This window comes from Diorhabda carinulata, chromosome 4 (assembly GCF_026250575.1).
Source record: "Diorhabda carinulata isolate Delta chromosome 4, icDioCari1.1, whole genome shotgun sequence".
NCBI lineage: Eukaryota > Metazoa > Arthropoda > Insecta > Coleoptera > Chrysomelidae > Diorhabda > Diorhabda carinulata.
In genome coordinates this window covers 23,104,913-23,121,439 of record NC_079463.1, presented here as the reverse complement: position 1 = coordinate 23,121,439, position 16,527 = coordinate 23,104,913, and the positions used below count along the sequence as shown (strand labels likewise).

Here is a 16,527-nt window from a genome sequence, read left to right as displayed (position 1 = left end):
CTGGATTTTTTCAACAATGCATTTTCTGCGGATAACTCAAAAAAGACTTGAAATTTAGAGGTAAATTTCTGACAAAAAATGCCGAGCAGAAAATTACCTTCGAAGAAGCTCAAATATGATTTTCCCTAACTTACAAAAAACTCTAGAATGCCAAAATCCAAAATGTAAATTTTCTTAAACTATGTGGCTTATATAAACAATTTAATTATAAATATTTCACAAAAATTAACTATACTGCCTCATGAAAAATATGGTAGATTTCTTCATGAATTCAGTCATCTTTTACGTTGGATAAAAACATCTGTCCTTGCAGAAATGATGATACAACACCAGAGAATCGAGAGAACAAGGAGAATTAAGTAAAGTGTTTTGGCCATATTACTATATGGATAAAAGTTTAATAGTAGTAATATCTCCACCAAAATGTTTCCATCTTTAATTCAGAACCTAAAGGTTTCATCAATTTTACTCATGATATAGATAGTGCAAAAACAGCAATTGAAAAAGAACTTAAAATCTTTCATCTCTCATGGCAAAAGATTTTAATGGAAATTTCTTCTCTGCAGATGATATTGTTTTGTTTGAAAATGTGAAAATGAAATATAACTAATATCAAATCATTAGCGGTCAAATTAAAACTTAAACACAGCTGCATGTCACATGATGAAATTAATATTTTCAGCCAGAAAGCTTGTGTTTAAGTTGAAAAATGTTGGTATCCAATATAGGACATTTCTTCATAAATTGGTAGGAATAACTATGCATATGCCTGAAAATGAATTCAAACCCTTAGTAAGGATTGTTCCGTATCTACTCTTTCTATAGTAAATCGTATATTTACATCGGAAGTATTGTACTATTAAATAACATTTTCATCATTTTGAAGAGTTAAATTATTCCATCTCCATACATATTTATAAAGAATTACTTGAATGGTAAAACGAATATAACATCGCCCAAAATATTATCCATTATTGGACTACTATGGAATATATTGAAGAGCCCATTGGTGTTGAAAAGAATTGTTGGTAATTTTTGTTATTACAAGAATTATATGTATTATCAAATTGAGCGTAATTACGATTATTTATGAAGTTTCCAATTTTTGTTTATGTTGTAGAGCAGCTAGACATGTATTTAAGTGAGCATCACCGAAAGGTGATATTGCGTATAAACTTAAAGGCCGCTTGACATGATGCAAGACAAATGTTTCTTCATATATTTTCAACTACTTTTTCTATGTTTCTCGTTTAATTCCCAAGCTAAAATCATCAGACTCAAAAAGCAAGGCAGAGGCAGATATCATTATTGCCAGTGACGTACTAGCCACTTTTTTCTTGTTTACTTTAATTGGCTCTGTTATTTTCAATTTTAAACTGCCCACAAAATATCAAATAAAATTTGAGGCTAGGAAATTGTTTATTTTACATTTGGAATTTTGATTAGTGGCGACCATGATGTAGTGTGAAGAGACCTGCATGATGTCGAACAACATAAAATATTCGTCTATGTAATATTTTGATCTTTCAAGGAATTGCATGCTATTTTCTGCACCCTATCAAGAGAATAGAATCTTTGGTAATACCAAATGATTGAAAATTTCATTGATTGTAAAGAAGTCTTTGATATAATCTCATATAAACTTTTGTCAAAATTTCAGTTAACAAAACAGTAAGAAATTCAATTGTAGTATTTATTGATACAATTCGTCTGGCAGATAATGAAGGTTCATGAATTTTTAGTAAATATATTGGTTATAGTTTATTAATTTCTCTTCATTTTCTTTGTCAATTTGATTTTCGTTGAAAGCTTGTTTTATTAATTTATTGTAACTAATAACTATTCTAAGAGTAGGATCATTAGTAAATTCTCTGTATGATATACTATTATCAATTAGCTCTCTGGATAAATCTAAATATTGTTGTTTCTTCATTATAACTGTGACAATTTGAAACAATTAGAAAAAAACGCCTATAATCATAAACAACATTCCTAATATGCAAAGGATAAACCATAAGTGCCTTATATGTGCAACGTATTTATATTTATCTGTGTAGATACTCGTTATATACCTAAAATATTCATTAAGTATTGATACTCATATGAATACGAGGTCTGGCTATTAAATAACGAAACTAGTTACGGAAAAGGGTTTTATTATAAAAATTATTCTACAATCGAATGTTCCCCTTCAATATACTCCCCTCCCATCGTCACATACCTTTCCATACGTTTTTTCCATTGATCGAAACAGCGCTGGAAGTCTTCTTTGGTGATGACTTTTAAGAGCTCTGCCATTTTTTGCTTTACCGTTTCCATCGACTCAAATCGGGATCTTTTCAAAGCAAATCTTTTTCTAACCTTTCAAGGATATCTGAACAGACCCGTTGACGCAAGAGCTTTTGGTTAGGAGTCAGATTTTTTGGCACCAACTTCGCACAGACTTTTGTCGTTTACAACCTCGGCAATCATCCGGATGCTCATTCGATGATCTGCACGCACAATTTGGTTGATTTTAGTCACTGTTTCCAAAATTGAAACAGTCTCAGTGCAACCTAGGTCATCTTCAGTGCTCTCTCGATCTTTACTAAAGCGCTTACAGCACTCATAAAAAAACGCTTACGAGATAGAGAATTGTCTCCATAGACCTACAACAATAGGGGTTAGAATGAAGACTAACTGTATCAATGAATTAACAAATATTAAATAAATGGAAAAACGCTGAATACAGTAAAGTATAACAAAATGATAGCACTTATATTAACAGGATGTCTACATATGTCTGCCGATAACATTAAAAATATTCTCAGGTTTTATGAGAAAACTAGAAATGCTAAATACAATTATTAAATATAAAAGAAATAGTAGATGTTGGTTAACAGGATGTTTCTTCACATGTTTGCTGATAAAGTTAGAAAATTATGATCAAGTTTAACTGTATGAGCTGCACTGTTATCAATTTATTATATTGAATTATGTAATTGTCTCTATATGACTAGCGAAGTCTCGTTATTTAATAGCCATGCCTCGAATTCATAGTATACACTGGACATATAAGTAGGAAATATATTATTTCAGGTATGTAAATCTGTTCAACACAAGTTTTTGATACCTTTATGTATATCTATAATATGTATTTGAATGTACAGAGAATGAAAATTGTTTTATGTTCAAAACATTATAGATATAAATATTTTTTCATTATGACGATAAACAGGACGTGGCAACACCGAGATTAAGCCGTATAATTTTAATTCTTAGTCTTGAAATAAGCTCTAAAAGAAGTTGTGTTTTTATATTACTCACCTCCATTAATCAAATATTTCAAACTATGAGCGAATAATAGGGATTTATCGGAATTATTCGACACATAGCTGCTGTTTCTAACCTAAAATCTTTTTTATAAAGTGGTTGTAGTTAATTTTCATTCTTCATATCAGTTTTGCGATCGAAATTCATTGATACTTCAAGTTTGAATAAAAGTATATTATATTTTTCATAATTCGTGAGTGAACTAAAAAAAGATCAAAAGCTTATGTATAACTTGTTACTGACAATCTCACATTTGTAAGTTTCACACCAGAGTGAGTATCGCTGCTGTTGGATAAACGAATATCTGGATATCCGAGCATTAACTTATGGGGGGCCATAAACCTCACCATTTCAGTCAGTTGTTGGATTCACTCAAAATACCTCTAGTGAAAATAAAAATGTATCGTTTTCTTATAATTCTGTATTTAACCAAAATCACAGTTATTTTTATATTTGTTAAGACATACATAAAATGTTTATATATACAATTAGACATAATTATTTCAACATTTGAATACAAAACAAACAATTTATGGTAATTATCTCTATTAGGTTACACCCCTCCGATTTCGTTAAAATTTTAGTATGTTATAGAGAAAATTATGCTGAAAAATTTGATGTATATATGTAGGGCGCGGAAATCATCCCTTCAAATAGTTTTTCAGCTTTAAAGTTCCAGAATAAGAAAAATAATTTATACATCATATTTCTCTGCAAATTTTATGATACATGATGCCATTTAAGTAATGAAGACATGCGAAGGTAAACTATGATGTATAAATTATTTTTCTTTTTCTGGAACTTCAAAGTTGGAAAAATTTTTTCTATAGCATACTAAAATTTTAACGAAATCGGAGGGGTGTAACCTAATCTAGATAGTTACCCAATTTATTAATAGTCTATTACAAGTTAAAGTTTTTCACCACTTAAACTCATCATGTTATAATAAGAGTGATCGGGAAACCTTTCTAATTCAATATAGTCCGTTTCTGTAAGCAGCAATTTCTCCAGCAATTCCGCTAGCTCTGTGAAAGAGGGTCTTTCCTTGGGGTCTTTGTCCCAACAATAATACATTATATTGTATAGTTCGCGTCTGCAGTGTTCAGGTTTATCCAAGCGAAAACCGTCTCGAACCTATTGAAGTATTCATAATATTAATTTCAACTTTTAACTATTTGAACCTTAAAATTATATTACATATACATTAGTAAGTGCCATTGAGGGATGTTTAAAATATCTGAATACTTTGTTGATTTGTGCGATACGAAATAATTCAAAAAGTGAAAACAATCAAAATTTTTTAAGTAAAGCTATATTTTGTTATGACGCCACTTTCTTTATTAAGTGAAACGTAAATCGACATAATTGTAGATACTGGTCACGTAACAATCCTTGTTGGATGCGTGAATCCCATAACCAATATACCGAAAAAGTGAATGTATACAAAATAATTAGTCCCTTTCTTTTTGAGGGTAATTACATCTAAAAACACTTCTCGCTCCGTGTAGACGCTACGCGGGCAGAAAACAGCGGGCATGCGCTGTAGGCGACTGTGAAGCTCTCGCACTACACACTACGCCATTGTTTACATTCATGCGTTAGTCGGCGTTGTGCTTCAGCCACGTAAACATGTCGGCCATTATTGATGCTCCTGCCAAATGTGAATTGCGAAGTGTGATTCGATTTCTATAGAATGAGTCGCGTGTATGGGAATGTGTGAATAGTGTCAAAAGTTTAACGATGGCCGTGCATGAAGAAGAGGGCTAAGGACGCAAATCTGTCGTTTCAGATGACCTGGTTCGACGAGTTGACAGAATGGTTGAAGAAAACCACATTTTCACCAAGCTACTGCTTCTATATTTTTCCTAAACTGAAGACTTGGCTTGGTGGGAAGCGCTTTTAAATCAATGAGGACCTTCAAACCAACTCAAGGATAGATATATATGAAATCAGAGAGGAAAAATCTACTAGAAAGACATCTACCAACATGATCGATAGAGATTGACAGAGTTTGACATGGTATAGGATTTCTGCTCACTGAAAAACTCCTCCTGTACGTGCAGCTAAAGAATGTTGGAATCACCCTTTCGTATTAATATACTTTCAGTGAAATTTGCAATTTTTAGCATATGTTCCACGATACTTTTGGATGAAATTTTATCGCCTATTTCTATCTCAGCGGCTCTTCTTTCTGTCTCTCACTGGGGACACTCAAAACAGGTGTAGTAAACGTCCTCTATTTGCATTCTACATATGGTGCAATATGGGTGTCGGAAATTTTAAACCGGAAATAATACTGTTGGAAGCATCCATGTCCGGTTAGAATTTGGGTGATAGTTCAATATACCATGGGTTCTTGTTATCCATAAATTTATGTTAGGTATCAACCTTCTAATTCATTCAGTCACATACTTATGGGTCGTTCCCTCTCATCCTTCTTTACATGTCGTTCTTTCCCCATACATCGAACTCTTTTTTAAGCCTGAAATAAGTACTATGCTTGCCAGTACTTGGACAGTTTCAGTTGATACAAACCTAAACGTACTGCCCACACGAATTGGAGTCGCTTTTTATATTCTAAGGTACATATTTAAATATTTATGCAAGGTTAGAGTTTCATGATAAATAGGTGCAGCATAGAGCGTTATAGAGTGAGTTACTACACTAAGTAGACTCCGTGTATTTGATGAAGGACCTCCTAGATTAGGCATAAGTCGGTATAGAGCCATAGGATATGTCATAGCTCACTTGCTTGCTTCTACCACGTGTTTTCTCATTCACAAACCACACCGAGGTATTTTAGTTGTTCTTTGTTCTTATCTGAATATATTTTACCTCTATAGCCGCTTGTTTAGTACCTGTTCCATCTGCGAGAAGTATGGCCTTCTGTTTTCTCAGGAGTCAGCTCAAGTTGTTTTTCTTTTAGCCATTTTGAAATTTTTTGTATGGCGATATTTATTGTTGTCACCAACATTGTTATGTATCTGTGTTATTTTGTCTTAAATTGTCACAAAATTATGCACTTCACACTTGAACAGTTATTAGTTAGGAAATAACAAATTTGTTGATTTTAATTGATCGTAATTCTCCGGAAAACAAAGTTAGTTACGGAGCAGCAATCAATATGACTTTTCTCTTAAACAACAACCTAACATAGTTTATGCAATTATTTGCTCAAATTCCGATATATATAAATACAATAGTCAGTGTAAGAGGTCACTTACTAATGTATTCGATGCATAGCTTTTACATTTCTAAAGAATAAATTCTAAAAAAATATCATCAAAAAACGTTACCTTACCTAATTTAACCAATAAAACTTGAAAAAAATTTTAATAGCGATAAGAATGTAAATTTCAAATTTGATAATTTTTTTGAGAAATATAGAAAATTCAAGACTCAAAAATCAATATTCACATTGTCACGCGACATATATATTCATTCTAATCGCCATTCAAATTGTTGATAATTTTTATTAGTTAGATCATAAATGACATTGAATTTTTCACAACAATTTAAATAGCAACCAGAATCAATAAACTCCATATTTGTGTCACGCATCAACTTGGACATTGGTTTCTGAATTTTATGAATTTGTGTTTCAAAAGATAAAACAAAATTATATATAATAAATAATTTAGTGAAAGTACCTAAAGTCTATAGTCAAGTATAATAATGATAAACAGATACATTATGGATGAAAAGCCCTGTATAAATAATAATTTTGACTATCTCACCTTCTTCATAACTTCTACAGCGGATATTCCAGGATACGGTGTACTACCAAGAGTGACAACTTCCCAAACAAGAACACCAAAACTCCACACGTCAGATTTAATTGTGAAAATATTATCGTATAGTGATTCCGGCGCCATCCATCTAATCGGTAATCTGCCTTCACTTTTTCTTTCGTATATATGATTAGCGATAATATCTCGCGCGAAACCGAAATCTGCTACTTTACAAACGTGATCCTCGGTTATAAGAATGTTTCTAGCGGCCAAATCTCGATGAATTATCTGAAAGATTTCCAAAAATAATTATGAGGAGTATAGAAAAGACTTCAATAGTATATCAAAGTTTAAGCATGAGTTTATAATTGATATTCAGAAAATGCTTTCAAGACCTGTTACCCATCATTACTTTATAGCAGAGGTGTCAAACTCAATTTTACAGAGGGCCATATATTAAATTTTGAATTCGTAGGTAGGCCAGATTTAAAATAAAGAAAAATGAACTGAATTATTATAATATTTTATTTATCAAATTATATAAGTATGTGATATACGGTTGTTAAAAATCATATCAAAGTTATAAAAGATGGTAGGTAATTATGTTGAGCTCGAGGTTCCAGATACCTGACTTTTCGTTGTAGTGATTTCAAGAATTGATTGGAGATGTTCATTCGTAGTTCTTGTGCGATATTTATGTACAAAATATAAGAGCGTTAATCTCATTAAATTTTTCTTTCAAAATACTGTCCGATTGAAGATCTATCAACTCCATTCGCAAATGAACTGGTGCCTGTGAAGCTTCAACATTGAATGGATTGTTAAAAATTGGGAATTATATTTCATTAATTTTGTGAAAGTCTTTAAAACGATTGTTGAATTTCGTAAGCAAATTTTACAGAAGTTTAGAATATGCATCCAATTTTTTTTTGTGCACTGTGCCAAATGAGGGAAAATGTCCAAAGTTTGACTTTTTACCTGGTTCTCCCACAGCCTCAACTTTGTTTCAAAGGCTTGATTATATGAATACATTTGAGTGGCAATCAGATTTCTACCCTGTAACTTTATATTCAGATCAGTCAAGTGTTTATTCATATCTACAAAAAAGGCACAATCAATCCACCAGTCATTGCCATAATCAATCGGTTTGAAAGCTTGAGTAGGGCCACGTAATGCAAAAAATCTTTCTAAAACCACTCCTCGACTGATCCAACGAACTTCGGTGAAATGAGACACATCAGAAAACTTTTCGTCCAAATCTTGTAAAAATTACCTGAACTGTCGGTGATTTAGTCCTCTGGTCTTTATAAAATTTATAATTTTAATTATAAGTTGCATGACATGCTCAATTTTCAAATGTTTGGATGCCAATGATTCCTGATGAATTATACAGAGAAATCCCACAAAATTCCCTGATGTTTTCTGTTTTAATTTAGTTTCAACGTTCCAATGTTCGCCAGCCATGGCAAGAGAGCCATCCCTAGTTGTGCTGCTAAGTATATTGAAGTCGAGTTCGTATTCTGCTATAAAATGTTCAATTGCAGAATAAATATCATTTGCTGTTGTTGTATCTGACAATAGAACGTACTTTAATAGTTCTTCAGTTATTTCAAAGCTACTGTTAATACCTCGTATAAAAACAGCAATTTGAGTTGTATCAACAGTATTAGTATTCTCGTCAACAGCCAGTGAAAAGTTTGTAAATTCCTTAATTTTCTCCTTCAGTTAAAGAACCAAATTTTGAGATAAATCATTTATTCTTGAATCAACAGTGTTTCTTGAGAGCGAAATATATTTTGAATTATTGACTTTTGAGATGGATTGAAACATCAGCAACTTTGAATATAGATACAGATCTAATAAAATCACCATCAGTGAAAGGTTTTGATCTTTTCGCTATTTCTGATGCAATAATAAAACTTGGTTTCAGGGCATCTTCACACCCTGTATTAACTTAAGTAAACATCGATTGTTAACCGTGAAGTTGAATTTTAAAGATGACAATGTGTCGATTCTTTTTTTTTCAGTGTAACAATCGAATTTTGACTTTTGAATCGTATCATAGTGTCTCTTAAAATTAAACTCCTTACAAACAGCAACTATTCGATTACAAATCAAACACAGTTTACCTTTCCATTCTATGAAAAAATATGCAATTTCCCATTTAGACTGAAAAACTCTGCACGTTTTTGTGAGATTATGCCAAAATCGTAACAATTCTGAAAATCGACACAACACAAACAAATGCACAATATCTTCACAATCACTACTTCGCAGTACAATTAAAATTCTTCTCCAACCGTATCGCTTCGATTACTCGACTCAACTGACTCACGTCGCGCCGACGCACTAGTTTTATATGGTTAGGTTAGGAAGGTTCTAGTCTAGACTCGAAGCTCGTGAAATATTCTATAATTCTCGACAAAAATAATAGGATATTTCCGCTTGCTGCTAAAAGGTGGCGATACTGTCTTTCTCTCTCGCTTGTCTAGGCACGCGCTGTCCTTATAATTACTTGTAAACATCCGTAGACTTGAGATTACGAGTATTTAAAATATCCGTAGAGGAATCGAATGTAGTCTGAAAGCTCTAAAAAACAGGATTCTTGTTTCTGTGGCACATTGTGATCGCGGGCCTTATTGGTAAGGCCCAGGTGCCGAAAGCGACTCGCGGGCCGTATCTTTGACATGACTACTTTATACAATATTTTCATTGGTATATTTACTCTGGAATAATAAATAATGATATTTAAAGTACAGAAAATAAAATCTGATAATGTGAAAGGATTACTTCAATCAGAATATCTTCTAACATAATACTCTTATTTTATTTCTTCACATATCGATCATGATGAGTAGAATTTATTTCTTATTTATGGATTAAAGTAAGAGTTCAACCTTAGCTTCAATTAAATCTATTATTCTAATAGTTTCACAGAAAACAAATTATAGTAAGTAATTCAAGATAATCTTCGGTATTTATCGTAAAAAATTGTGGAGTGCGAAAACCCTATTAAACTCGTTATAATATAAGACAAATTTTTCTTGTTCCAACCATCCATCAAGTTAAAGTGAAATTATCTAGCAAACGGTTATACTCACCCCATTTTCAGATAAAAATTCCATTCCTTTGGCAACTTGGTAAACGAAAGAAGTTAAATCCCTGGAGGTCAGCGATCGACTTGGTCCGTGCATATTATTATAATATCTTTCCGCCCTCGAATTCCTCAAGTATCCCTGTAATTTTCCTTTGCTAATATACTCCATGATCAGGAAAATCGGCTCTTTATCTGTACAACAGCCTAACAATCTGACAACATTGGCGTGAGGCTCCAGCATTTTCATAACTTGAAGTTCGGATAGAAGATCTGATTTTTCTTTTTCGTTGGCGTTTTCTTTTAGAGTTTTCACTGCTACAACAGTCACGCCAGTATCTTTGCCTGGAACAATAGTATGTTTTAATATTTTTTCGCTTAATGTTAGAGTAGTTTAAATGTTTGACTGTACTAATAGTATAAGCTCCCACTGGTCGATTCTGAAGATAATTTGTGATAAAATTTATTTTAAATGAACGTTGAGGGATTATGTAATGGTTAAGCGATAGGTTGTCAATGAAAAATTAGCCGCAATTAATTTGCTACTATAAATTGTAGCTATATTCTTGCGGCCAATTGGAGGCTGGTATAAAAACTGTAAAATCGCATTTGAGTAAATTTATTGGTCCAAATCATCTTACTTACGAGGATTATCTCACTGCTTTTAACACGTTTGTAACTGTCCTTTGTGGCTTATTACTGTTAGTATATCCCACCACTTCAATCACGTTCGTGAGCCGTTCGTCGAGCGCCCGACACTTTCTTCCCATTAACACTAGTATTTTTCACGTATCGGGTTAGGGGTAGTCAGAATTTTCAAAAAATCAATTTTTTTGCATTTTCGTTAAGTGTAACATCTTAAAAATATTCTCTGAAAATTTCAAGATGATCCGATAATTAGTTTTTGAGTTATTCGACAAATAACAAAGAGAGCTCGGGCACTTCAAAGCGCTCGGGAGCAGGTAGCTGAAAAAATGGATGCTGCACGTGTGAAAGTTGCAGATCAGCGCGCCAACGACAACACTCGGGAAGGCAGAATGCTTCGTAGGCAATAGCAAATTGATGTTTTGGAAACTTCCACAATGGCTGAAGAACTATTATATGGCCCAGGAATAAATGACTCGGTGTAAGTAATTTAATAATTCGTATTTCTGTACGTGAGTCTAGTGTGAAACTTTAAACGCGTTTTTCTCAAAACTATGTTTTTTTGAACTAGTGACAACTGTAACTCGAAAACTGCTCAGTAGATTTTAATGAAATTTATACAGCTTTTATACATAATAAACTCGGAGGATTTTTTTTTAAATTTCGATTTTTTAAGACCAATTAACTGTTGATTTTTTTCTCAAAAATCTAGACAAAAATTTCCTGAAGCCGCCATTTTGTTAATTTTAAAAAAAAATCCTTCGATCAGGCCCAAGATTATCTATTTATAAAACTAATTTTTTTATCCGATTCATTTTAGATGAATCTCCAAAGACTTATGATTGTCACCGCAAGGACCTTTTTTTGGAACTGGGTCAACACAGACAGCTATAACTTTCGAAATCAAATTTTTTTTTTTTTGAAATTTTCGTGACTTCAAGTCAAAACATTGTATAATAATGCCATATAACTACTTTTGTAAAATAACACAATTTAATAGCAAAAAATATACCCCTTATATCAAATATTATTTTCAACTTTTTTGTTTTATATGTTTTAAAAGCGTATTTTTCAGTATTTTTGAACTATATTTATCAAAAAAATAGGAGGCATCTTAATTTCTCGTTTATACAGGATGTACAAACGAACAGATTTAAGAGATCCCAGCAAATAATTAGAAATAGTTCATTTGAAAGAATTTATGTTTATTGTCAAAATTTAGGAAGGGTTACCTTTGGAATTTAGGTACAATGCTAACTAAACGCTACGGAAAAAGGAATTTTTCGCAGTTGGCATGGAAAGAATGATTTTTTTCGAATTTGTAGCAGGTGAATGAAAAAATGAGTTTTTCAGAGCTTTCTCAGTAGAACACTATCATTATTGAAAACTTATAGGCAAGTGTGCCTTGCTAGGTCATAATTAGGATTAGAGTAATTATTTAGGTCTATAGTTCCTCGCCAATGATAGTGTTCTGCTCAGAAAAGTTATTTTTTTTGTGACGTCTCCGAAAAATTAATTTTTTCGCACCATTTAATTAGCATTAGTCGAGTACTTGATCTTTTCTCTGAAGCTTTTTCACTTTTAGGAAACAGATGTGGAAGTCGCCAATGCCATAGAAGAATTATAATTTTTTTCACAAAAACATGTAATTATTGAAGCATCCTATATTTATTATCTATTGATTTTGCACATTTAACTTGCACCGCTTTGCTAACTTTATTTAAGAATAGCCAATTCCTCAAAAATATGCGCAACGGAAAATTTCATAATATGGCACTTAATTAGCATTTAATTCTACGCTTACTGTTTTATCTGTTTCCTCATATTGATCTGCTTACTTTGGGGACATATTTTGTATATTAACACTAAGAGATTGTGAGCAGTTTCAACAATGAATTTTTGAAAATAAAGGCATAGACGAATTTATACGCACGATAGCGAGTAATTCTTTTGGTGGTTAGTGTTTTCAAAAAATCAGGATATCGAAGAAAAGGTGCATTGCTCAATAACTCTTTAGACTTTTCAAAGCATTTTTTATATAAAGGATTATTAATTTCTATGAACGTTCTCTCTGAAAAAAGAGAGGTGGTTTTTGCAACATTATAAATAAATCGGTAATAAAAGCCAATGAGTAAAAGAAAAGATTCTATTTCTTTGACAGTTTTTCGAAGGGGCAATTTTTGGTTGGCTTCTATTTCAGTAGGATTCGACTTAATACTTGAGGGCTTAAAATATGACCTAAAAATTCAATTCCTTTAGTGAGAAATTCACATTTATTCGTTTGAACTTTGAGGCTAGTTTTTTATTATATTTCAAAAACTTGATCGATATAAGGCAGGAGACACTTATAAGGAAGAGATTCCAACACCAGGAGGCATCAGGTAGGGCGATAGCCTCAGCCCATTTCTGTTCAATCTCTTAATGGACAGAATTATAGAGGAATTATCATCACTAAATATGGGATTCCGAATGGGACAGAATAAAAGAATCAACATGGTACGCTACGCCGACAATGCAAGACGACCTACAGAGACAACTACACAAATTCTGCAGGCTCAGCCATACGATGAACATGGCTATATCCACAGAAAAAACTAAAAGCATAACCTTCGCGCGTACGATGTTAGCTGGTGGTACAGGACAAAATCATCGAACAAATCTCACAATTGGAATACCTGGGTATGAACCTGTCGAGTTATCACGACCCAGTGAAGTACCTAAGAAAGCAAGATCAACAAAGCGACTGCCATATCGGGCTGCTTAAGGCAGATAATATGGGCGAAACGAATACATGCGAAAGGATAGCAAGGTTAGGATCTATAAGCCAATCATGACATACGGAATAGAAACCAGAGAGGAAACCAACAAAACGAAAAGCATGCTTCGGGTAGCCGAAATAAAAACGCTCAGGACTATAATGAGAAAAACAAGAGTAGATCGAATCAGGAACACTGACATCAGGGAACAATGTGGGGTGCAAGACATCGTAAGATGGGGGTGAAAAAGATACTGGTACGCGCACGTGAGAAGAATGGAAGAGAGTAAACCGTCACGCATCGTACTTGAAGGGAAAGATAACCGAGATGGATAGACAGCTGGCAGTCCACCTCCCAGGAACTGATACAAAGAAACCTGTATGAATTCTTGAAAATGAATAGGAAGAAGAAGAAGAAGAGAAGGTGCTCATGCAATGATTTGCAGATAATTACGTCCTCCATATAGACGAAGCACGATTTGTAGTGATAGGGTCTGAGGATATAATCCATCAATTTTTCGAAAGAGAAAGGTGCGTTTTCTAATTCAAATGGCATTCTCAAAAATTCGAAATGTCCATACGGTAATCAATTACCATGTGAAACTTTTTTCTCCGGATATGTCTGCGTTTTTGCCACAATCCAAACTGGGGGTTGATGGAAGGGTTATGAAAGGCCTAATTATTGTATGGTCACATAGATAAAACAATAAGTCTGATTTTTCATCATAAAATATGAATTTTTTCACAAAGATTTAAATTCTTTTGCTTTTCTTCGGATTTAACTGCTGAGTTCTTATCATTGCTGGGTCGAAGTTTGCTGAGCATGTGAAATCTTATAACTATTAAGGCGTTAAACATATATACCTATTATTAAAGACATATGATATGACATACATAGTCGTTTGTTACCGTGTGAATAGATTGAGGAATTTCTAAGTTATCAATTTTTATTTTTGTCCACTGGCATTTATTGTAAGAAAAATGAATTGTAATATTGAATTGTATGTTAAAATTTTATTCTCATAATCAATTAAAGCATTCAAATGTTCCAAATCAACATTTACAAGTGAAAGTACAAGTAAAAATCTTTACTCCAATCTGCTATATGATGATCGATAAGTTTATGAATACCTAGCCTTGGTAAATAAAGGTGTTCTAATTTTAGACAAATATTTGTAGGTTATTTTCACAGATGCTAATAACGAAGGTTTTGGTTTTGGTTTTGGGGAAATTATACTTTGAGTTCTTCTAGTAGACATACTCACATTCGATAGTGGTGTCGGGAAATTGGGCTTTTTTGTAGACGAAAAAGTTTTCCTATTTTGTGGAGTTTTCCATGTACTCCTTTTGTTTTTTGTGGTTATCGTAAGCAATAGATGTAAAGCTTTGTCTAAAGAATTTATTTGAATGTCGAAAGTTATTCACAGAAGAGGTCGTTTATACCTGTGCTGAAAGTTTTTAATGCCATATTTCTAAAATAAATAGTTCCAAAGTTTATTTGTTTCCATTGATTATTATGTGTTGTAACTGTAACTGTAACTCTTTGGTGGTATTCATGGTGAGTTTCATTATACTGTTGTACAGTTGTTAATAGTTGTGTAACTAGTATATCTTCAGGTCCACCCTTAATACGAAAGACATTGTTTGCATTTGAAGTAAATTGTTGAGATGCAGTATCTGTTATTTACTGACATTTTCTTCTTACAATGAATGTTTCCAGGCTCATCAGAAAAAGATTTCTTATATATATCGAGAACTAATTATCTCTGTAGAATTGTCAGAATTTGAATTTATTCTAGCTAATACTAAATGTAAATTTTCGTCGGTAATATCGCCCAAATTGTTCATAAATAGAATCAAAGAAAATGAGGCAATATAAGATGATCACCAGTAATGTCCTCTGCATGCTTATTTCCTCTGGAAGGGTTCAATTAATTTGCGCTGAACAACTGAAGTTGACCAGGCAACGTAGGTGTTTCTGTACGCAGCAACAAAAATGTTTCACGCAATTAGAAGAAAGTTTTGAGAAACTTGATGCAAAAAATATTGAAATATTTTCCACATGTATTACACCCTCAAATATCATTTTTGTTTTAATGCCAGAGTTTTTTTGTTAAAAGATTTTAAATAAAATTTCTCACCATTTAAGTCTATAGCTTCACATTTCCATACTTGACCGAAAGCTCCTTCTCCCAATATATTGAAAAACTTAAGACGATGTCTAGGAAATTCCCATCGATCAGTGTCATTATCTGATGTAGAAAGTTGATTTCCTATCTAAAAAACAAAGAATTGAATAAAAATCACAATTTGGTGCTTGATAAAAATCACAATTTGGTGCTTGATAAAAATCTTGATAAATCCTGATAAAAATCACTCGTATAACTTGGAATGTTTGGATTTTGAAGAAAAAACTAGATATGTTACTTATAGTAGAAGACTTCATTGTGTATTCAGATTATAATGTTAGGCTTACGTCTCTACAGAAAACGTCTGAGCTAACACATAAGTGTATTCTTCTCCTAGTAATATACGAGGATGTATTGATATCTAGTTAGCTTAGACCAGTTCCATGCATAAACAAAATATTGCGTTACCATAGCAACGAACAATAACTTATTAGAAGTGTCAGTGTAAAGTTTGACGTCAAAAAAGTAAACCAGAGTTACGCAATAAATTAAAAGAAAAAAGATGTCCACCGAAATTGTGAAAAATTGGAGTATCGAGCCATCATCAAGTACCTGTATTTAAAAGGGTTAAGAGGTAAGCAGATTTACGAAGATATGCTTAATACCCTTGGTGATCAATGTCCTTCGTATGCGACCGTGTAAAATTAGGCTGCAAGCTTCAAAAGAGGTAATTTTTCTCATGATTTTATTAAACCGTCGAATTGGGCTTATACGGATATTTGAAGCACTGAATATTTCATACGAATGCGTTCATCATATAGTTCACCTCAATTTGGACATGAGAAAAATTGCTGCAAAATG

At 32.7% G+C, this 16,527-nt stretch overlaps 1 protein-coding gene across 1 annotated transcript in view; it reads right to left on the bottom strand.

The window, feature by feature from the left end:
* Positions 1 to 3,718: 3,718 nt before the first annotated feature.
* LOC130892407 (tyrosine kinase receptor Cad96Ca) overlaps positions 3,719 to 16,527 on the bottom strand; it is a 32,802-nt gene continuing 19,993 nt past the window's right edge. The window contains exons 5-8 of the mRNA XM_057797823.1: positions 15,679 to 15,814; positions 10,145 to 10,482; positions 7,050 to 7,331; positions 3,719 to 4,446 (exon numbers count right to left, since the gene is read on the bottom strand). Of these exons, the coding sequence (XP_057653806.1) occupies positions 4,222 to 4,446; positions 7,050 to 7,331; positions 10,145 to 10,482; positions 15,679 to 15,814 (981 nt within the window). The 3' untranslated portion in view covers positions 3,719 to 4,221. The remainder of the gene's footprint in view (positions 4,447 to 7,049; positions 7,332 to 10,144; positions 10,483 to 15,678; positions 15,815 to 16,527) is intronic.